General features: G+C 37.8%; 1 protein-coding gene across 2 annotated transcripts; it reads right to left on the minus strand.

Moving 5' to 3' along the window:
• Positions 1–1,503: 1,503 nt before the first annotated feature.
• On the minus strand, positions 1,504–23,735 carry LOC138010862 (uncharacterized). 2 transcript variants are annotated; one of them, XR_011124572.1, is made up of 13 exons: positions 22,909–23,735; positions 22,193–22,430; positions 21,304–21,416; positions 20,504–20,802; positions 20,130–20,397; positions 19,770–19,967; positions 19,293–19,450; positions 18,985–19,097; positions 18,279–18,704; positions 15,910–17,609; positions 4,750–4,847; positions 4,156–4,265; positions 1,504–3,431 (listed from the first exon to the last, which is right to left on the minus strand). XR_011124572.1 is itself a non-coding variant. In XM_068857889.1 (10 exons), exons 1-10 carry the CDS (start codon positions 23,720–23,722, stop codon positions 17,489–17,491), a joined length of 2,748 nt encoding a protein of 915 aa, XP_068713990.1. In that variant the 5' UTR covers positions 23,723–23,735; the 3' UTR covers positions 15,313–17,488. The 2 variants fall into 2 exon arrangements, 1 of the variants encoding a protein (XP_068713990.1); XM_068857889.1 differs by lacking the exons at positions 1,504–3,431; positions 4,156–4,265; positions 4,750–4,847 and having other exon boundaries at positions 15,313–17,609.
• Position 23,736: the final 1 nt, after the last annotated feature.

Below are 23,736 nucleotides of genomic sequence, written 5' to 3' on the forward strand. Positions count from 1 at the left end.
AAGTCAAAAGAATTCGAAATGACAATCTGAATTGCAGAAGCAATGATGTTGGTGTATGATGCCCCAAACCCGGAGTGGCAAACTAACTAAGAAAGCCATACTTAATAGACCGTATTCATAAATGGCGGCCGCGCGGAACAGCCTGGTTTCGAATACATGAGGACGAGGCTTGGTAGGCCAGCTAAAACTTACAGCGCACTTAGATTTGTATTATATTAAAGTTTCGAGGCGATAAATGTTACGCGAAAATATCCTGAAATCTTTATTTCTTGAAGGATAGTAGCGGAAAAGATTCTAACGCGTTCCAAACTAAAATGTGGTATTACGATTTAGATAAAATCGATGTATAATTACAAAAAGCGCCAAAAATTTATGCGATTCCTTGGAATAATGGCAAATGCAAGGATTAAAATTGTAATTCCGTGGATTTCCAAAGAAAAAACATGCGATTTTTTTCATTTGGTTAAATACGCTGGTTTTTACCAAGGCTGTTTCCTTTTCCCCAAACAAATACAGGGAACCTAAAGGAAAAGAACCTCTGAAACCCATTTCTTTACACCCACTATAACGGACAGATTCCTGAATTATCAGGAGTCAGAAATTCGGAAGCCATTTTTGTACAGGCACTATAAAGGATAGTTCCTCTGAATTATCAGGGGTCAGAAATTCTGAACCCATTTTCTGTATGAGCACTATAAAGGATAGTTCCTCTGAATTTTTAGGGGTCAGAAATTCTGAACCCATTTTCTGTATGGGCACTATAAAGGATAGTTCCTCTAAACTATCAGAGGTCAGAAATTCTGAACCCATTTTCTGTATGGGCACTATAAAGGATAGTTCCTCTGAATTATCAGGGGTCAGAAATTCTGAACCCATTTTCTGTATGGGCACTATAAAGGAAAGCTCCTCTGAATTATCAGGGGTCAGAAATTCTGAACCCATTTTCTGTATGGGCACTATAAAGGATAGTTCCTCTGAATTCACAGGGTGAAAACAAGCGTTTACGTATCCGTTTTAGTAACGGATTCCTTACGGAATCTTGAATTTCCGCTAACGGAAATTCAGATAACCGAAGCGGGAAACACGTGTGTACGTTACTTTTCCGCGACTGCGGCTTCGCGGAAACGCATTCCTTAAACTCGTGTATCCGCGAGGTTTCCGTGATCACGGAATCACTAACAACCGTCATGTTTCCGTAACTCGTAAATACGAGGGACACACGATTATCCGCTGAATTTCTGCGGTTCGGAAACTTAACCTTAATTTTCAATCATAGGTTTGGCTTTTCCTGGAGAAGCATTAAGTGGAAAGAGGCCTAGAAAGCGATTTATGAGCCACTAACTTTGAAAGGGGCTTCCTTGTCATGATCGCACGGTATTGAACTCTACAATAACGCGTAGCTAAACCTCACATTACGTAAAAACAAGGAAGGTAAAACTTGGCAAACATCCCCATCAGACCCACTGCATATGCACACTCAGTTCGTTCAAGGTTATGCTTTATTATCAGGTTATCAAGAGGGCGTTTTATCAATGATGACAACATGTACAGCATATAATATAATAAACTACTTTGATAAAATTGTAAAAATTCTAGTCATAATGAATTAAAACTCTCTTGCCTTTACTTCCGAAATCTTTAAAAATTCTGACTCAATAGTATCTTATCTGAATTAAAAATTGATATGATCAGTATCATTTACTGTATATTATCTTTCATTTTCTGTACAAATATATCGATATTATCAAAATATAATAAATAGCAATTTCATACAATAGTTAAATGTTCTATTTTTCGCAGCTAAACGGCTTGTCCAATTTTGAAAATGAAGAAATCACTCATACCTATTAATTCCAAATAGTGCTCGAGATTTTTCGAGTTTTTGTTTACAATACACACTCCCTACTAAAGTTTTATCGATGAAAGTCTTGTCAACAAACTTTCATCCAGGCTTGAGTTCCTTTGTCTGTTCTATCATTTCTTTGCTTTTTGTTTTAGACTTTGCTTATCGTTTGCATTAAAAATAGCAAGACGATTCTTTTATCCAATTGTTTCGATTGTCCAAAGGATACTTTGGGCGCTTTCCATTTAACAGAACTGACCGGCCAGACAGGGCATGTGGAAGGAATAACTCTACAACACATTCTAATTAACACACTTCGAGGATCATATATACTCCTCCAGAAGAATACGAGGGAATATCATGCATGTGTTCCTTCAAATGGTTGCATTTTCTTTGCAAAGTGATGGGTCTGGCCGGCCAGTTCTGACAAAAGCTAGAAAAGCGCCCTTAAAGTGATTATTGACATGTCTACACCCATTTGAGAGAGCACAGTGCAGAATGGACATAAAATAATGCCTTAAACTGATGTGATTGTAACTGATATAACTTAGCAGCCTTACAACCTCTATTTGTTGGTTAACACGATGCTCAGTTATGGGAAATAAATTTCCACTTCAATGGTCTTCCCCATAACTAAGTAGTCATCATTTTACTAAGATGATTGACCAACCAATGCATACATTAATATTCATCTGGACATATGTATCAAACAAAGGCTCGGCTCCCTTAACTTTAGAGGATATTTACACGATGACATTATTTGAATACAAGTCACGGTATCAGAATCATTCTGACTTTGCTTCCTCATGGTAATTAGCACTATTGTTGTTTTAACCCTGTTAGGATTTGAAACTTGAATAAGTGAGGAAAAACAGAATTAACTCTCGTAATTCTAGTCAAATGATGCCTTCCTGCAAATGTCCTCTTCTTCTCAGACTTGACGTCAATTCATTGAAACCAAATATTACAATAATAAGAAATGGTCTAAAGTACAGAAAAGGTGCTGCTGAGTTGACACCTGTATAGTGAACTGTAAAACTGGAAAAACCTATTCTTGTTCCATCTATGGTTACCAGGAACCACGCTAAAGTTACTGTGCTGTAGCATAGCAACCATTACAAACACTGTTGCATGCATGTAAATAGCCCTTACTCTGCAACTTTCAGTGTGTCGCAGAGTTAAAAGTAAAATGAAATGAAAAAAAGAAAACAAATAATAACTAAGGAGACTTTTAACTCTGGCTCAATCGCCCAGCCCAGGAAGGGCAGTTTTGTGGCATAGGTCTGCTAGACATATTTTGACCAGCCACTCTTGTGACTTTTCCTGCCGTTCTTTGCTGCCTCTTGCTCATACGAGCCTTGTAAGTTGCATCCAAGACTGCTTTAATATTGCGTAATTTGCTCCTTTCCCACTGTAGCGGTTTCACATGCCTTGCAGAGGGTCCACTTGTTTGTCCTCCATCTTCATCACTCTCCTCTGATGACATAAACTCAACAGCATTGTTGAGTTTTAGCAAATCTCTTGCTCTGTCCTTGTCCTGTGTGGAGAGTGCTGCTTTTTCCACAATTTCTAGTCGATAATTCAATTTCTGAAAACCCAACGAAAGATAACTACATATATCAGATGAAACACTCGAACAAAATCATTTTTGCTGTATTTAAAAACATGAGATGAATGCATGAACAACCTGTCTTAAAATACCATCGAAGGGATTGGTTGCACTACCATGCGATGGACAATTGATTATAAGATACTTACATGTATATACATTTTGTATAAATGGGTAGTGCATTTCAATTATTTTACTCTTTGTCACCAATGCAAGACCAAAGCAATTCAAGACCACCTTTGCTATGCAAATCCACTATGTGCAGAATTGACCCTAATGAAATGCATGTCGAATTTTGACTTCCAACACGAAATTTCCTGTTAAGTATAAGCATTTTCTATCTTTTTAAGATAAAAGTTAGGGTTAGCGTTATTTTAAGGTTAGGGTAACTACTGCTGTGTATCTTTACTTGAAGATAAGAGTACATGTGTGTAGGGGACACTTTATTATGTTAATTGTCTGTAGTCTTAGACTTGAGTGGTGTTGAAGTTGGGGCGAAGACCAAGGGGACGCTTCATGAGGTTTAATGTCAGAAATCGGTGTGCATCTAATTAGGGTCAATCCTGGACATATCTGTGCAAGCCATTTGTCTTCTCATGATCATTATTTCAATCACAGACACACTATATTGCCCTTGTTCCTATCAATAGAAATTACATCAACTGATTTGGCAACACCAATTCTACATGTACATGGCACACACCCTTTGAACCCTGAGGCGACGTCTTGTTGCAATCCGGTGGTCTTCCAATTTTCCTTTGCTTTTTCTCACCTCATCATCACGGAGGCTTCTCCAGTATTGGTGAACTGCCCCTTTAAAGTGGATCAACCATGTGTTAATTACTGTAAGCTTTCAACAATTTATGCTATATAGAGCATTTTGTTGAGCTGGTTAACTATCTTTGATCTCTTGAATCTCTTCTATATTGAGCGTAAAACCAATGCGGAATATTATTTATTTTTCCCATCACCCCGGAATTTTAAACCAATTATAGGCCTTCTCAAAAAAAGGTACAGAACCATGATACAATGTACCATGACTTCTAAGAGCTTTAACAGTGGGGAAGGGGAAGGGGAAGATAAGAAAATAACATCCTTTTTACATTGCCGAAAGAATGGAAGCAATAATTGGTGTGAAGACGTGGTTTTACTCACAATTCATATGCTCTTTTGTATTCTAAGGAAGGGCAGTTTGATAGACTATTGCCTTCTGTTTTGTTATACCTGACTGACATAGGATTTACAATACCCTGGAAAGGTACTGCACAAAAATGCAATGTGTTAATATGAACTGTACCTTTTATCTCTGCCTTCACCCATTTTTCCTTTCCAAAATTTCCTCTGATTTCTTTGACAATAATTTCTTCAATCTTCTTGTTCCCTTCATGGTCATATCTCAAGGGTTTAAGACAAAGCAAATCAAATGATTTAAATTAAAATGAATATGCAGGTAAGGTAACTTCCACCTAGGTGGCATCTCTAAGCTAAAGGGTGTAATAATTGAAAGTAACATTTAGATATGAAGTACATGTACAGTGTTACAGTAACATGCTTTGCAAGATGTATTATACTTGCTAGAAGTAGAGAATCATTATCTAAAACCGAGGTCATGAAATCATATTTTCAAAATGACATTTTAACACAATTGACCAAATTGCTATTTTAAGTCTCAAAGAGGGATTAACAGCTCTGGCACTACTCTACCTCTGTCAATGAAAGCCAATTGTAAAGTCACAACTCCCTTTGAAATTCAGTAGCAGATAAAAACATAAATTGCATAGTCAGCAATGTAAAATCATGCTTTCAAAATAAAATTTTGACATCATTGACAAAAGTGCCACTTTCTCCTCTCAAAGATGGATAAACAGCTTTGGCACAGCCCACTCAGAGATGGGCAGCCTGACTTTCGTCAATGAAAGCCAATTATTGTTAAGTCAAACCTCTCTTGGACACTCAGTTGGCAATATAAGTGGCATAACCTAACCTCAATGAAATCATACTTTCGAAATGAAATTTTGACATCATTGACAAAAGTGCCATTTTGTCCACTCAAAGATGGATAAACAGCTTAGCCACAGCCCACTCAGAGATGGGCAGCCTGACTTTTGTCAATGAAAGCCAACTATTGTTACGTCAAACCTCTCTTGGACACTCAGTTGGCAATATAAGTGGCATAACCTAACCTCAATGAAATCATACTTTCAAAATGAAATTTTGACATCATTGACAAAAGTGCCATTTTGTCCACTCAAAGATGGATAAACAGCTTTGGCACAGCCCACTCAGAGATGGGCAGCCTGACTTTTGTCAATGAAAGCCAATTATTGTTAAGTCAAACCTCTCTTGGATACTCAGTTGGCAATATAAGTGGCATAACCTAACCTCAATGAAATCATACTTTCAAAATGAAATTTTGACATCATTGACAAAAGTGCCATTTTGTCCACTCGAAGATGGATAAACAGCTTAGGCACAGCCCACTCAGAGATGGGCAGCCTGACTTTTGTCAATGAAAGACAATTATTTTTAAGTCAAACCTCTCTTGCAAAATCAGTATAACTAAGTAATATAATTTACATGACCAGTAACCACAACAAAATCATATGTGCAAAATGAAATTTTGACATCATTGACAAAAGTGCCATTTTGTCCACTCAAAGATGGATAAACAGCTTAGGCACAGCCCACTCAGAGATGGGCAGCCTGACTTTTTTCAATGAAAGCCAACTATTGTTACGTCAAACCTCTCTTGGACACTCAGTTGGCAATATAAGTGGCATAACCTAACCTCAATGAAATCATACTTTCAAAATGAAATTTTGACATCATTGACAAAAGTGCCATTTTGTCCACTCAAAGATGGATAAACAGCTTAGGCACAGCCCACTCAGAGATGGGCAGCCTGACTTTTGTCAATGAAAGACAATTATTTTTAAGTCAAACCTCTCTTGGAAACTCAGTATAACTAAGTAATATAATTTAAATGACCAGTAACCACAACAAAATCATATGTGCAAAATGAAATTTTGACATCATTGACAAAAGTGCCATTTTGTCCACTCAAAGATGGATAAACAGCTTAGGCACAGCCCACTCAGAGATGGGCAGCCTGACTTTCGTCAATGAAAGCCAATTATTGTTAAGTCAAACCTCTCTTGGATACTCAGTTGGCAATATAAGTGGCATAACCTAACCTCAATGAAATCATACTTTCAAAATGAAATTTTGACATCATTGACAAAAGTGCCATTTTGTCCACTCAAAGATGGATAAACAGCTGAGGCACAGCCCACTCAGAGATGGGCAGCCTGACTTTCGTCAATGAAAGCCAATTATTGTTAAGTCAAACCTCTCTTGGATACTCAGTTGGCAATATAAGTGGCATAACCTAACCTCAATGAAATCATACTTTCAAAATGAAATTTTGACATCATTGACAAAAGTGCCATTTTGTCCACTCAAAGATGGATAAACAGCTTAGGCACAGCCCACTCAGAGATGGGCAGCCTGACTTTTGTCAATGAAAGACAATTATTTTTAAGTCAAACCTCTCTTGCAAAATCAGTATAACTAAGTAATATAATTTAAATGACCAGTAACCACAACAAAATCATATGTGCAAAATGAAATTTTGACATCATTGACAAAAGTGCCATTTTGTCCACTCAAAGATGGATAAACAGCTTAGGCACAGCCCACTCAGAGATGGGCAGCCTGACTTTTGTCAATGAAAGACAATTATTTTTAAGTCAAACCTCTCTTGGAAACTCAGTATAACTAAGTAATATAATTTAAATGACCAGTAACCACAACAAAATCATATGTGCAAAATGAAGTTTTGACATCATTGACAAAAGTGCCATTTTGTCCACTCAAAGATGGATAAACAGCTTAGGCACAGCCCACTCAGAGATGGGCAGCCTGACTTTCGTCAATGAAAGCCAATTATTGTTAAGTCAAACCTCTCTTGGATACTCAGTTGGCAATATAAGTGGCATAACCTAACCTCAATGAAATCATACTTTCAAAATGAAATTTTGACATCATTGACAAAAGTGCCATTTTGTCCACTCAAAGATGGATAAACAGCTGAGGCACAGCCCACTCAGAGATGGGCAGCCTGACTTTCGTCAATGAAAGCCAATTATTGTTAAGTCAAACCTCTCTTGGATACTCAGTTGGCAATATAAGTGGCATAACCTAACCTCAATGAAATCATACTTTCAAAATGAAATTTTGACATCATTGACAAAAGTGCCATTTTGTCCACTCAAAGATGGATAAACAGCTTAGGCACAGCCCACTCAGAGATGGGCAGCCTGACTTTTGTCAATGAAAGCCAATTATTGTTAAGTCAAACCTCTCTTGGATACTCAGCTGGCAATATAAGTGGCATAACCTAACCTCAATGAAATCATACTTTCAAAATGAAATTTTGACATCATTGACAAAAGTGCCATTTTGTCCACTCAAAGATGGATAAACAGCTTAGACACAGCCCACTCAGAGATGGGCAGCCTGACTTTTGTCAATGAAAGCCAATTATTGTTAAGTCAAACCTCTCTTGGATACTCAGTTGGCAATATAAGTGGCATAACCTAACCTCAATGAAATCATACTTTCGAAATGAAATTTTGACATCATTGACAAAAGTGCCATTTTGTCCACTCAAAGATGGATAAACAGCTTAGGCACAGCCCACTCAGAGATGGGCAGCCTGACTTTTGTCAATGAAAGCCAACTATTGTTACGTCAAACCTCTCTTGGACACTCAGTTGGCAATATAAGTGGCATAACCTAACCTCAATGAAATCATACTTTCAAAATGAAATTTTGACATCATTGACAAAAGTGCCATTTTGTCCACTCAAAGATGGATAAACAGCTTTGGCACAGCCCACTCAGAGATGGGCAGCCTGACTTTTGTCAATGAAAGCCAATTATTGTTAAGTCGAACCTCTCTTGGATACTCAGTTGGCAATATAAGTGGCATAACCTAACCTCAATGAAATCATACTTTCAAAATGAAATTTTGACATCATTGACAAAAGTGCCATTTTGTCCACTCAAAGATGGATAAACAGCTTTGGCACAGCCCACTCAGAGATGGGCAGCCTGACTTTTGTCAATGAAAGCCAATTATTGTTAAGTCAAACCTCTCTTGGATACTCAGTTGGCAATATAAGTGGCATAACCTAACCTCAATGAAATCATACTTTCAAAATGAAATTTTGACATCATTGACAAAAGTGCCATTTTGTCCACTCAAAGATGGATAAACAGCTTAGACACAGCCCACTCAGAGATGGGCAGCCTGACTTTTGTCAATGAAAGCCAATTATTGTTAAGTCAAACCTCTCTTGGATACTCAGTTGGCAATATAAGTGGCATAACCTAACCTCAATGAAATCATACTTTCGAAATGAAATTTGGACATCATTGACAAAAGTGCCATTTTGTCCACTCAAAGATGGATAAACAGCTTAGGCACAGCCCACTCAGAGATGGGCAGCCTGACTTTTGTCAATGAAAGCCAACTATTGTTACGTCAAACCTCTCTTGGACACTCAGTTGGCAATATAAGTGGCATAACCTAACCTCAATGAAATCATACTTTCAAAATGAAATTTTGACATCATTGACAAAAGTGCCATTTTGTCCACTCAAAGATGGATAAACAGCTTTGGCACAGCCCACTCAGAGATGGGCAGCCTGACTTTTGTCAATGAAAGCCAATTATTGTTAAGTCAAACCTCTCTTGGATACTCAGTTGGCAATATAAGTGGCATAACCTAACCTCAATGAAATCATACTTTCAAAATGAAATTTTGACATCATTGACAAAAGTGCCATTTTGTCCACTCAAAGATGGATAAACAGCTTAGACACAGCCCACTCAGAGATGGGCAGCCTGACTTTTGTCAATGAAAGCCAATTATTGTTAAGTCAAACCTCTCTTGGATACTCAGTTGGCAATATAAGTGGCATAACCTAACCTCAATGAAATCATACTTTCGAAATGAAATTTTGACATCATTGACAAAAGCGCCATTTTGTCCACTCAAAGATGGATAAACAGCTTAGGCACAGCCCACTCAGAGATGGGCAGCCTGACTTTTGTCAATGAAAGACAATTATTTTTAAGTCAAACCTCTCTTGGAAACTCAGTATAACTAAGTAATATAATTTAAATGACCAGTAACCACAACAAAATCATATGTGCAAAATGAAGTTTTGACATCATTGACAAAAGTGCCATTTTGTCCACTCAAAGATGGATAAACAGCTTAGGCACAGCCCACTCAGAGATGGGCAGCCTGACTTTCGTCAATGAAAGCCAATTATTGTTAAGTCAAACCTCTCTTGGATACTCAGTTGGCAATATAAGTGGCATAACCTAACCTCAATGAAATCATACTTTCAAAATGAAATTTTGACATCATTGACAAAAGTGCCATTTTGTCCACTCAAAGATGGATAAACAGCTGAGGCACAGCCCACTCAGAGATGGGCAGCCTGACTTTCGTCAATGAAAGCCAATTATTGTTAAGTCAAACCTCTCTTGGATACTCAGTTGGCAATATAAGTGGCATAACCTAACCTCAATGAAATCATACTTTCAAAATGAAATTTTGACATCATTGACAAAAGTGCCATTTTGTCCACTCAAAGATGGATAAACAGCTTAGGCACAGCCCACTCAGAGATGGGCAGCCTGACTTTTGTCAATGAAAGCCAATTATTGTTAAGTCAAACCTCTCTTGGATACTCAGCTGGCAATATAAGTGGCATAACCTAACCTCAATGAAATCATACTTTCAAAATGAAATTTTGACATCATTGACAAAAGTGCCATTTTGTCCACTCAAAGATGGATAAACAGCTTAGACACAGCCCACTCAGAGATGGGCAGCCTGACTTTTGTCAATGAAAGCCAATTATTGTTAAGTCAAACCTCTCTTGGATACTCAGTTGGCAATGTAAGTGGCATAACCTAACCTCAATGAAATCATACTTTCGAAATGAAATTTGGACATCATTGACAAAAGTGCCATTTTGTCCACTCAAAGATGGATAAACAGCTTAGGCACAGCCCACTCAGAGATGGGCAGCCTGACTTTTGTCAATGAAAGCCAACTATTGTTACGTCAAACCTCTCTTGGACACTCAGTTGGCAATATAAGTGGCATAACCTAACCTCAATGAAATCATACTTTCAAAATGAAATTTTGACATCATTGACAAAAGTGCCATTTTGTCCACTCAAAGATGGATAAACAGCTTTGGCACAGCCCACTCAGAGATGGGCAGCCTGACTTTTGTCAATGAAAGCCAATTATTGTTAAGTCAAACCTCTCTTGGATACTCAGTTGGCAATATAAGTGGCATAACCTAACCTCAATGAAATCATACTTTCAAAATGAAATTTTGACATCATTGACAAAAGTGCCATTTTGTCCACTCAAAGATGGATAAACAGCTTAGACACAGCCCACTCAGAGATGGGCAGCCTGACTTTTGTCAATGAAAGCCAATTATTGTTAAGTCAAACCTCTCTTGGATACTCAGTTGGCAATATAAGTGGCATAACCTAACCTCAATGAAATCATACTTTCGAAATGAAATTTTGACATCATTGACAAAAGTGCCATTTTGTCCACTCAAAGATGGATAAACAGCTGAGGCACAGCCCACTCAGAGATGGGCAGCCTGACTTTTGTCAATGAAAGACAATTATTTTTAAGTCAAACCTCTCTTGGAAACTCAGTATAACTAAGTAATATAATTTAAATGACCAGTAACCACAACAAAATCATATGTGCAAAATGAAGTTTTGACATCATTGACAAAAGTGCCATTTTGTCCACTCAAAGATGGATAAACAGCTTAGGCACAGCCCACTCAGAGATGGGCAGCCTGACTTTCGTCAATGAAAGCCAATTATTGTTAAGTCAAACCTCTCTTGGATACTCAGTTGGCAATATAAGTGGCATAACCTAACCTCAATGAAATCATACTTTCAAAATGAAATTTTGACATCATTGACAAAAGTGCCATTTTGTCCACTCAAAGATGGATAAACAGCTTAGACACAGCCCACTCAGAGATGGGCAGCCTGACTTTTGTCAATGAAAGCCAATTATTGTTAAGTCAAACCTCTCTTGGAAACTCAGTATAACTAAGTAATATAATTTAAATGACCAGTAACCACAACAAAATCATATGTGCAAAATGAAGTTTTGACATCATTGACAAAAGTGCCATTTTGTCCACTGAAAGATGGATAAACAGCTTAGGCACAGCCCACTCAGAGATGGGCAGCCTGACTTTCGTCAATGAAAGCCAATTATTGTTAAGTCAAACCTCTCTTGGATACTCAGTTGGCAATATAAGTGGCATAACCTAACCTCAATGAAATCATACTTTCAAAATGAAATTTTGACATCATTGACAAAAGTGCCATTTTGTCCACTCAAAGATGGATAAACAGCTGAGGCACAGCCCACTCAGAGATGGGCAGCCTGACTTTCGTCAATGAAAGCCAATTATTGTTAAGTCAAACCTCTCTTGGATACTCAGTTGGCAATATAAGTGGCATAACCTAACCTCAATGAAATCATAGTTTCAAAATGAAATTTTGACATCATTGACAAAAGTGCCATTTTGTCCACTCAAAGATGGATAAACAGCTTAGGCACAGCCCACTCAGAGATGGGCAGCCTGACTTTTGTCAATGAAAGCCAATTATTGTTAAGTCAAACCTCTCTTGGATACTCAGCTGGCAATATAAGTGGCATAACCTAACCTCAATGAAATCATACTTTCAAAATGAAATTTTGACATCATTGACAAAAGTGCCATTTTGTCCACTCAAAGATGGATAAACAGCTTAGACACAGCCCACTCAGAGATGGGCAGCCTGACTTTTGTCAATGAAAGCCAATTATTGTTAAGTCAAACCTCTCTTGGATACTCAGTTGGCAATATAAGTGGCATAACCTAACCTCAATGAAATCATACTTTCGAAATGAAATTTTGACATCATTGACAAAAGTGCCATTTTGTCCACTCAAAGATGGATAAACAGCTTAGGCACAGCCCACTCAGAGATGGGCAGCCTGACTTTTGTCAATGAAAGCCAACTATTGTTACGTCAAACCTCTCTTGGACACTCAGTTGGCAATATAAGTGGCATAACCTAACCTCAATGAAATCATACTTTCAAAATGAAATTTTGACATCATTGACAAAAGTGCCATTTTGTCCACTCAAAGATGGATAAACAGCTTTGGCACAGCCCACTCAGAGATGGGCAGCCTGACTTTTGTCAATGAAAGCCAATTATTGTTAAGTCAAACCTCTCTTGGATACTCAGTTGGCAATATAAGTGGCATAACCTAACCTCAATGAAATCATACTTTCAAAATGAAATTTTGACATCATTGACAAAAGTGCCATTTTGTCCACTCAAAGATGGATAAACAGCTTAGACACAGCCCACTCAGAGATGGGCAGCCTGACTTTTGTCAATGAAAGCCAATTATTGTGAAGTCAAACCTCTCTTGGATACTCAGTTGGCAATATAAGTGGCATAACCTAACCTCAATGAAATCATACTTTCGAAATGAAATTTTGACATCATTGACAAAAGTGCCATTTTGTCCACTCAAAGATGGATAAACAGCTTAGGCACAGCCCACTCAGAGATGGGCAGCCTGACTTTTGTCAATGAAAGCCAACTATTGTTACGTCAAACCTCTCTTGGACACTCAGTTGGCAATATAAGTGGCATAACCTAACCTCAATGAAATCATACTTTCAAAATGAAATTTTGACATCATTGACAAAAGTGCCATTTTGTCCACTCAAAGATGGATAAACAGCTTTGGCACAGCCCACTCAGAGATGGGCAGCCTGACTTTTGTCAATGAAAGCCAATTATTGTTAAGTCAAACCTCTCTTGGATACTCAGTTGGCAATATAAGTGGCATAACCTAACCTCAATGAAATCATACTTTCAAAATGAAATTTTGACATCATTGACAAAAGTGCCATTTTGTCCACTCAAAGATGGATAAACAGCTTAGACACAGCCCACTCAGAGATGGGCAGCCTGACTTTTGTCAATGAAAGCCAATTATTGTTAAGTCAAACCTCTCTTGGATACTCAGTTGGCAATATAAGTGGCATAACCTAACCTCAATGAAATCATACTTTCGAAATGAAATTTGGACATCATTGACAAAAGTGCCATTTTGTCCACTCAAAGATGGATAAACAGCTTAGGCACAGCCCACTCAGAGATGGGCAGCCTGACTTTTGTCAATGAAAGCCAACTATTGTTACGTCAAACCTCTCTTGGACACTCAGTTGGCAATATAAGTGGCATAACCTAACCTCAATGAAATCATACTTTCAAAATGAAATTTTGACATCATTGACAAAAGTGCCATTTTGTCCACTCAAAGATGGATAAACAGCTTTGGCACAGCCCACTCAGAGATGGGCAGCCTGACTTTTGTCAATGAAAGCCAATTATTGTTAAGTCAAACCTCTCTTGGATACTCAGTTGGCAATATAAGTGGCATAACCTAACCTCAATGAAATCATACTTTCAAAATGAAATTTTGACATCATTGACAAAAGTGCCATTTTGTCCACTCAAAGATGGATAAACAGCTTAGACACAGCCCACTCAGAGATGGGCAGCCTGACTTTTGTCAATGAAAGCCAATTATTGTTAAGTCAAACCTCTCTTGGATACTCAGTTGGCAATATAAGTGGCATAACCTAACCTCAATGAAATCATACTTTCGAAATGAAATTTTGACATCATTGACAAAAGTGCCATTTTGTCCACTCAAAGATGGATAAACAGCTTAGGCACAGCCCACTCAGAGATGGGCAGCCTGACTTTTGTCAATGAAAGCCAACTATTGTTACGTCAAACCTCTCTTGGACACTCAGTTGGCAATATAAGTGGCATAACCTAAGCTCAATGAAATCATACTTTCAAAATGAAATTTTGACATCATTGACAAAAGTGCCATTTTGTCCACTCAAAGATGGATAAACAGCTTTGGCACAGCCCACTCAGAGATGGGCAGCCTGACTTTCGTCAATGAAAGCCAACTATTGTTAAGTCACAACTCTCTTTGAAACTCAGTAAGCAATATCATTTCCATAACCCAACCTCAACAGAATCATACGTTCAAAATGAAATTTGGAAATCATTGACAAAAGTGCCATTTTGTCCACTCAAAGATGGATAAACAGCTTAGGCACAGCCCACTCCAAGATGGGCAGCCTGACTTTTGTCAATGAAAGCCAATTATTGTTAAGTCAAACCTCTCTTGGAAACTTAGTTGGCAATATAAGTGGCAAAACCTAACCTCAATGAAATCATACTTTCAAAATGAAATTTTGACATCATTGACAAAAGTGCCATTTTGTCCACTCAAAGATGGATAAACAGCTTAGGCACAGCCCACTCAGAGATGGGCAGCCTGACTTTTGTCAATGAAAGCCAACTATTGTTACGTCAAACCTCTCTTGGACACTCAGTTGGCAATATAAGTGGCATAACCTAACCTCAATGAAATCATACTTTCAAAATGAAATTTTGACATCATTGACAAAAGTGCCATTTTGTCCACTCAAAGATGGATAAACAGCTTTGGCACAGCCCACTCAGAGATGGGCAGCCTGACTTTTGTCAATGAAAGACAATTGTTAAGTCACAACTCTCTTTGAAACTCTCTATACATTGTACAATTTGCATGACCCAATGAATAAATTCATGGGATCGATATTTTCACTTTGAAAATTTTACAGCATTGACGAAAGTGTTATTTTGTTGTCTGGGAGATATATTATGCAGCTTTAGCACAGCCCACCGAAAGAAATTTGGTACTACATATACCACAATGAGAAGACAGAGGTGTATTTAATTACAGTGAATTCCAATACGGTTGCCTCCTCATACAAGAATAATTATTATCATCCGGAAGAGGTCAGACAAAAAAAAAAGGGAAAGAAAAACCAAAAAAGAAAGAGGATAAAGTTTGGATACCTGGGTTCTGAACATGGTTAAATTTTAGTGAGCATTAATTTTTGGACAGCAGAGAATTCCACTAACAGAAGTCCAGGACAGCCGTATGTGACATAGTTGAGGTAGAACTTGGTACAAATGAGTATTCATGTTTGCATCGGTTTCTGCAAGATGGTGAACATTGGTTCCCGCCACTGTTTATTTCTGAAAGATTACTGTGTTTGTGATTTTGTATAGCATAGACAAGGGAGCATCTGCTGTGTTGCTCTTGGGTCTTCCAGTTGATCATTGGCTCCTTCACCATTTGATAGTAGCGGACGACAGCAATATCATCATTTGCTTTATTACTACCAGCCTTTTTAACCGGGCAGTGGTTTAAAAAATATTTAATAAATATTTACCAACCTGGCACCTGTCAGAAAGCCTGCAAAATCCTCCCTCTGTTTCCTCAATTCTCTGTAGGTCTTTCTGACAGCGTCCTTTTATATGAACACAAAAAGAAAATCACCATCGTTGGCTTTCTCAAGATCTCAGTCATTTTAAGTGACAGAGGACAATGTCCACCGTACTTTTAAGTGAATGAGAGGTGCATGAGTCCCATCGATTCTAACCACTTTTGAAGGAAAATAGGGAGTTTTCTTTAGCTCCAAAGGCGCGAGCCTCCAGGGAGGAATGGGAGAATGTCGCTCAGGAAATTTTGCAAATTTAGTTTCTCCTAAGTGGCATCTCCTCCATTAGCCTGGGAGCAAGCTCTCTTGCGGGGTGGGTGGCCCACCCCGCAAGAGAGCTTGCTTGCATTGAACATCATTTTTATCACACATCCTTTCGCATGAACGTGATATTCAGTATGGAGCTATTTCCTTGCCAGGAAATAAAAAAATCCCTGATGAAGTGTGCCTCTGTCGCACGAAACGCGTAGGAGAATAAAGAGTCATGCAAGGAATTGTTCGCAGAAATGCTACAAACTGGCTTAACTTTAAGAAGTCTAAACCTCTGCATATAAACTTTGCCCCAAAAGCACTGAGGTGATATCTTCGTTCACAATTCTTATGAAAATACATTAATTTCACAATCGCTGTAACTCTTACTCGGTAAGATTCTTCTTGGTAAAGTACGGTAATCATAATGTAACAATAAACGTTCTGGGTAAAACTCATATATTGATTACAACAGAGTTAACTGAATAGAGTGTAATTTGAAGTGCTAGATTTCTATCCCATATGAACCCGGCATGCGAGTGTTAGCCCTACTGATGGAAATGGGCCCACAAAAGGACAGAGAAAAACTCTGACCAGGGTGGGAATCGACCTTCGGGTGAGACCTCCGCCGCTCTACCAAGTGAGCTAAAAGGTCAGACGGGAGCAGGCTGTGGGAACTGAAGATGCAGTTACACGTTTTTTACGAAGGACTCTTTGGAGTTCACTTATTTGACCACCCTTACCAAACGGACATATATGTCAAATAACTGCAAATATCTGCAGCATATCTGCGACAGTACTGCAATTATCTGCAGTAGGTTTTCCCATATCTGTGAAATATCTGTAGGAAATTTACAGATATTCTGCAGATATGTGAAGTTTCCTTAAAATATCTGTTAACTATCTGTAGTGCCTCCAGACATTTTACAGATATAGCTAAATCTTCATGCTGCATGCATACGTACATAATGTTGAATTTTAAGTTCATATAAAATACTTAAGCAATAATCACCATTTCCAGTTTCTTTCTAGCCACACGTGTATAATTATTACCTCTTCATATTTACATTATTACATGCATTTATTATGTCTGACACACAGTGACATTTTTGATGAACTCAACGCACTTAATTTACATTTTCGTCACTACATAGCTGTCAAGCATTGTTTCACTGAAAATGGCAACACCTAACTTAATGACGATCATTTCAGAAAATGACTTTACATTCATTGGCAGTGACAGTTACACCTGTCAACTTGACTTGAAGAGGTCAGGTAGAGAAACATCAATCTGTCTCTATTAAATTTGGAAATTTACTAATGTAAGCATGGCTTATTCCTTGAAACTCCAAGTAAACACACTTTTCTTTCACAGAGCTAATTGAGATTACTTGTACAGCATCTTCCCTGAAAAGCAATACATATATAATTAACATGGTTAAACTCAGCTCGACTTTTGGGTTTATTCATGTAACATAATGCATAGGAATTAAACCAAAGAAGAATCATAAATACTTTAAATTATTAAAAGACATGTAAATAACTGACAGTGACACAATTAATGGCAAAAATCTGCTTTGTACACTGTCATGGTTTAAAATTAGGCCTGACTTAGCAAGAAATCACTATAAAAGCAGACAGGCAGAGGAACCTTATATAAATGATCTAAAGCAAAGCTTCCTCTGTAAGGGAAAAAATAAAACAAATTGACTAAAATTAAAGGCAAGAAAAAAGGTTGACTTAAAAGTGTTAATTGACGTCATTATAAATTTGCATGTACAAGAATAATCAATGAATCAGAATGAACTTTTGCCAGACCAATGTTTACTCATTCCGTAACCAAAACTGAACTTAATGGTACCTCACATTACATTATATTTCTAACAAATAAGCCCTTAGATTCAAATTGAAACTACCCCTCGGTGCACTGTTCCTTTTGTATTCTTAGCTTTGCACTAACAAAACACATCTTTTTATCACAAACTTATGTAAGGAACCTTTTATATACTAACATACAGTCAATTATAAGTTAGTAGCTTCATAAAGTTTGACTCTCGATTAAACACCTGTTCTTACCGTGGTTTCCTTACAGCTTGAATGTGATTTAAAGTGATTTCGGATTCACAATCAGCAAACTGAACAGTTTGCTCTGGTTCCAATCTGCATATCACTGCAAAAGGTGTTTCCTTACATAGCTGACAGAAATTTGATAGCCGATGCATACAAGGTGGTTGATGGAGCAAGAAGAATTGAATCTGACCAAAGGATTCTGGCTGATCCACCCTCTCTCTGTATGCCACAGTGTAACTGTTCCTCTTGGATACCCGGGAATATGCTTTGCTATGAAACACCTGCCTCCCAATCTTTATCCTGCTGAACCTTTTAACTGTACCAAAAGGTATCTCCCCAAGGACCTCAACCAGTTTGGCCTTAACGTTCCTTGCCAATGCACACTTGCTAGCAGCACCCATCCTGAAAACACCATTTCCAATTGGGGTCAACCTGCATAGGATAAATGCAAGGTATTGTGAATTTCCAATGGGAACTAAAATGCACAGTACTGTTACTGTAGTTCCTTATAACATGATTCAAATAAGTACAACAATGGTGATATAACTGAAAAGATTCCACTCTGGATTATATCAGGCCTATACTACAGTACATGTAAGGGTTAAGAGAATATGAAGTCAAATTTAAAATAAATTAACCTGCATACAATTTAAAGATACATCTAGTATAACTAAATTCTAAGAAAAATAAATTCAAACAGTCAGTAACTTACTTGCTCTGTACCCCAAATTTCAACTTTGAATAAAATTTTTCAGCGGGTGAATCCTTCTCCAGTCTCCTTGATAGTTCTGGTAGACTTTGCATTGCTGATATTGATGACACAATCTGAAAAATGGTGATGAACTGACATAATTATATTCTTAATTGAAATTTGGAAGTGACTGATTAAATTGTTATAATTGTGAAAATACCTGTAGCTACAAGTGCCTTGCAACTGTAATGTAAAATTAAACTGAATAAAAACATCTGACATTTTTCTTCCTGTTTTATGTATGGGAAAAGTGTGTGGGCTGTTGTTACCTGCATATCAACGTTCTGGGAACCATGAAACAAGGACTTCAAGTCTCCATTAGCATCCTCAAATTCAAACGATGAATTTGCCCACAGAGGACCAAGCTGCAGCACTGATCTTGACACGTGTAGCAAATTGTGCACATTAATAAGCATATGACGCTCACCTGCAACAACAGATAAATAGTTATAGTTACTGGTAAATGTCTAATTAATTTCCTTTTCTTTAATTTACTTGTCAGCATTAAGGTATCACTTTTCTATAGATTATGAACAAGGCCAATATCCAGCCATCTTGACCGAACAAACTTGGTCAATAAAGGATTCATTATATGGCTTTCGGGGAAATTTTTCTTGCGGGATACAGCGGGTAGTCCTGAGCGGGCAAGATGGCTCCATCTTGCCCGCTCAGGAGCCAGCGCGCGATTTGGGTCATCTTGCCTGCTTGTGGAGCTAGCCATGTAATAAATTTATTTATCAGCTCACCATAGAGGCCATCAAAGTAAAGAACAAACTTGAGGAAGCAGAAATTACTGCAGGCAAGGTCCTCCTTTGTAATTGACTCTTGGTCTACAAGCCAGACTGCATTTACCAGAAGCAAGTAGTGGTGAAGGTATCTCTCTGGCAGGATTCCCCTGAGACATGGAAGGCTATAGTGAAACAGCCAAGAACGGAGTTCTGAAGCTAGAAAGACATAATTACAAAGAGAGACACATTGCATTGACCTATTTAAATACAAACTAAAGTGATGAAAATCATACTAATAAAAAATCCAAAAACCCATTAAGCGCTGATTATGATGAGTTAAAAACTTGTCTAAAAAGCAACGATATTAAAAAAATATACCTTTCCAGTATTTCCTATGGTGTTCAAGGGATCTTGGAACTCTAGTTATGACGTTTGGTGGCTTGATGCTCATTAACCTTTCATCAATTAAACTCACACGAGTTCCACAGTACCAGTCCTCACCACTGAATCGAGGGTCCAGCCATAGGTTCAGGAGCTGTTTGGTCACTCCAAGTAAAATTCCATGCATGTAATCCACTGCTATTCCATCAACCACATCAAAATACTTGAGAGTGGCAAACTGGCAAACACCTTTTACTCCAAATACCTATCAAAGAATCACAAGAACAGATGTAACTCTTACTGTTTTTAGTGCTAACCCATAACAACTGCTCATGCATGCCTTAAACAAAAAGGTGCAATAAAATACTTACTGGTTTTCCATGTGGGTCCTCCAGAGACTTCATTCCATTTGCTATGGTACCTTTGTGGGTACGTAGTTCAGTATGGCCTGTTACTGACTCGTCATGAAATGGGTACACATGAACTTGACCCCGTCCATCCTCTTTGGTCTTTACTGATTTTCCTGCTTCAACACAGTAGGAGCATCCACAGAACCCATTGTACTGTATCTCCTCCAGCACTAAGCTTTTAGCCGGCAAGTCAAAGATACCACTAATTAGATAGACCTTTGACGTTATGATTCTCTTGTTAGGAAGCTGAAATGTTGTTCCTGTGTAAAATAATCAGTATACAATGAAATCATATCAACAACGTGAATAAATGTGTGCCTGTCAATATGCTGTCTGTTAAGGGTATACATCTAATTATTATTATTATTGTTATTATTATTATTATTATACATTGAACTCTCTAACTCTTTTCTGATTGGCCGAAAGCATACAGTGAATTTTCGAAATCAGCGCCTGTGACATCATAACTGCAGATTATACAATAATCATGTCAAGGACACTCAAGGTCACAGGTAATCATGTCAAGTTTATGCGTTTTGTGTTGCTTCCCGTCAGTGAAGAAGCAAAAACACTACTTCCATTTCTTTTTGTTTAATGTACATAAACAAACAATCATTAGATTCGGTTCTTGTGATATGCAGAATAATCGAGGTCTACTTACCTCGACCTTGATTATTCTGGATATCACAAAAACCTCATCCAATAATTGTTTATTATACCCCCAGTGCTAATCAACTTCAAATATCATACACAGGATATACCTTTAATTTCAAGCCTTGAAAGAGCTTCTTGGAATGGTTTAAGGAATGTTTGCATTACTGGTTTGTGCTCTCCAAACCACAGGCCTCCCATTACCAAGTTGTTAACTTGTCTCCTAACATAAATACAAATGAAAGCAAAGACAAATGTAAGTGTAAAAGACCTAAATATTTAAATTTTATGCAAACTCCAACGTCTGATGATAACACCCATGAAAACAAGTATCAATTTCTAAGCAATTACATCCCTTTTTGTAGCAGGATGTGGAGTCAAATGTTAAGATTTTTTTGGAAGGAGGACTCCTGTATAAAACAGATGGTTTCTAAAGGAGACCAATTTGGACATGGTTCAAGCTTTATGTCACCCCTAAAAGAAACCAGAATATTACAATTATATGATTTTATTTTTCTCAGTTCCTTCGTGTGCAGCCTTAAATAAGACGTTAATGGCTTAAAATATTGCCAGGGTATTTGCCTGGAACATCATAAGCACACAGTCAAAGTCCCGAAAGTGTGGTCAGTATAGTACTGTAAACAAAACCTTTATTTAGAGGCCACCTCTATTAAGCGGCCACGGCCACCTTTTGGCCATCCCGACAAGGGTTTGCCTATATGTTTTATATTGTTTTGCACTGAAATAACACGAGTTTTGTAAAGGCTTTACGTTAATTACTAACTCTTTAAGTAGCCAACCTCTTCTAAGCAGCCACTTGCCATTTCCCTGAGGGTGGCTATTTAATAGAGGTTCTACTGTATTTTTACGTAATTAGAAGTCTTAAAATAGTTATTTCATAATTCATAATATAAATAAAATGAACAGCAATCGTATAAAAACAGTTACATAAGTTTTAAAACACCACTGTTGTTTTGTCATTCGATCTCCTCTACCAACCTTATCCTGGGTGGTAATTCGTTTATTTCAAAGTAGATGGGCCACATTGAGTATCCAGATGACTTGAAAATAGGCACCCCATCAGTATTGACTTTCAGTGACAAATTGTTCTGATCCGACAACACACCTCCATTATGGAACAATTTTTGGTACTGAAATCCATCATAAACATCACTGATGCAGTCAGCAGTCATTGGCCTTGTGAAACGATATAATAGGTCCTCATAGAATCCTTCACCTGTAACATAAGAAATTAAGCACTCAAATCTATTATCTTTACAAGAAGCCAATCTGTGCTTTGCCTCCTACAACCCCACCCTGAATACACAGTTGTCCAAAAAATATATAATATCTAATATGTCTACCACAATGCACTGGCTAAGTGACTCATCAATCTAAAACATCTTTCAAAAAGTCTTAATTTAAACACCTCATATTAAAATTGTTTTTTATTAAACTGTGTTTCACAGCTAAACATCATTGTGTACAACATGTTATGGAAAGGAAACCTACTAGTCCTGACTGATTTTTGTTCCTTTATTATGTAATGTGCACAAATTTACAGCTTTTCTTCTGAAATCAATTGGTGTCAACATGACCACTGGCCACAATTTCCTTTCATGTATACATGCAGTCAATTGGTTTGAAAAATACTCTACCTCATACTTATAACTCTCAGGATAATCAAAACATCAAGCAAAGAAAAGTTAACTCACGTGACAAAAACTTTGAGAGCTGATGTTCGATAGGCAAGACCACGAAGTAGCTCTTTGCTGCAGGTGATCCTTGGTCTGTATCACATATTGGACAAACAGGAGTGTCTTCAGTAGGAAGCAAACAATAACAACAGTTGCAGTAGTAGAACAGGTCTAAGGATTCTTTAGAATCTGCAAAGTAAGATTTCAATTCCCTCAAGGTTTTTATCGAGTGACTATGAGGACCCGGAATACAGTGCAAATCAATCAGTTTGATCACATCGGCCAAAGCATCTCCTGTGAGCTTATGTCGAATTGCCAATGTCATGATAAGCAATACACTCTCGGAAAGCCGAAGAGGACAATTTGGATAAACAGGGGGATCTTCATCTTTTCCTGCAGTTTCACTTTCATTCATAGAAGATAAGCTATCATCTTGATGCACTTCATGTGTTTCACTGTGTGTTTCGAAATCAGAAGAGATGTAGCTGCAAACGATCTCATTAGACTCTTGTAAATTCGAGTAAGTTTCTTCGATTTCATCAGCTTTCTCAGTGTTCATATTATTTTCGTCCTCCACAGAGCTCAGACTCTCACCATCCTCATGCATCTCGTAAAGAAGTTCGTCATTTTGTTCGGAAGACAAGCACATGTCCACGTACTCCAGCTGAATGGGACGTATTTCAGTCGGTAAACCTCCACAGCTGATATCATTGTGAGGAGGAATTACACTTGAAATTACTTTCAAATGACGCCTTAAACTACGTTTTGGTGGAACAGGATTGTGAGAGGCACGAAAAGTATTGTATCGCTTTCGTTTTCTTCCAGAAAGCATGGCTGTTTTTCGTT

Source organism: Montipora foliosa, chromosome 7 (genome assembly GCF_036669935.1).
Source record: "Montipora foliosa isolate CH-2021 chromosome 7, ASM3666993v2, whole genome shotgun sequence".
Classification (NCBI taxonomy): Eukaryota; Metazoa; Cnidaria; class Anthozoa; order Scleractinia; family Acroporidae; genus Montipora; species Montipora foliosa.

Coding starts and splice junctions, on each gene's coding strand:
- LOC138010862 (XM_068857889.1), bottom strand. CDS start 23,722: ATGCTTTCTGGAAGAAAACGAAAGCGATACAATACTTTTCGTGCCTCT. Junction 20,803..21,303: donor TTCAAGGCTTGAAATTAAAG/GTATATCCTGTG, acceptor TATTTTACACAG/GAACAACATTTCAGCTTCCT. Junction 20,398..20,503: donor AGGACCCACATGGAAAACCA/GTAAGTATTTTA, acceptor ATTCTTTGATAG/GTATTTGGAGTAAAAGGTGT.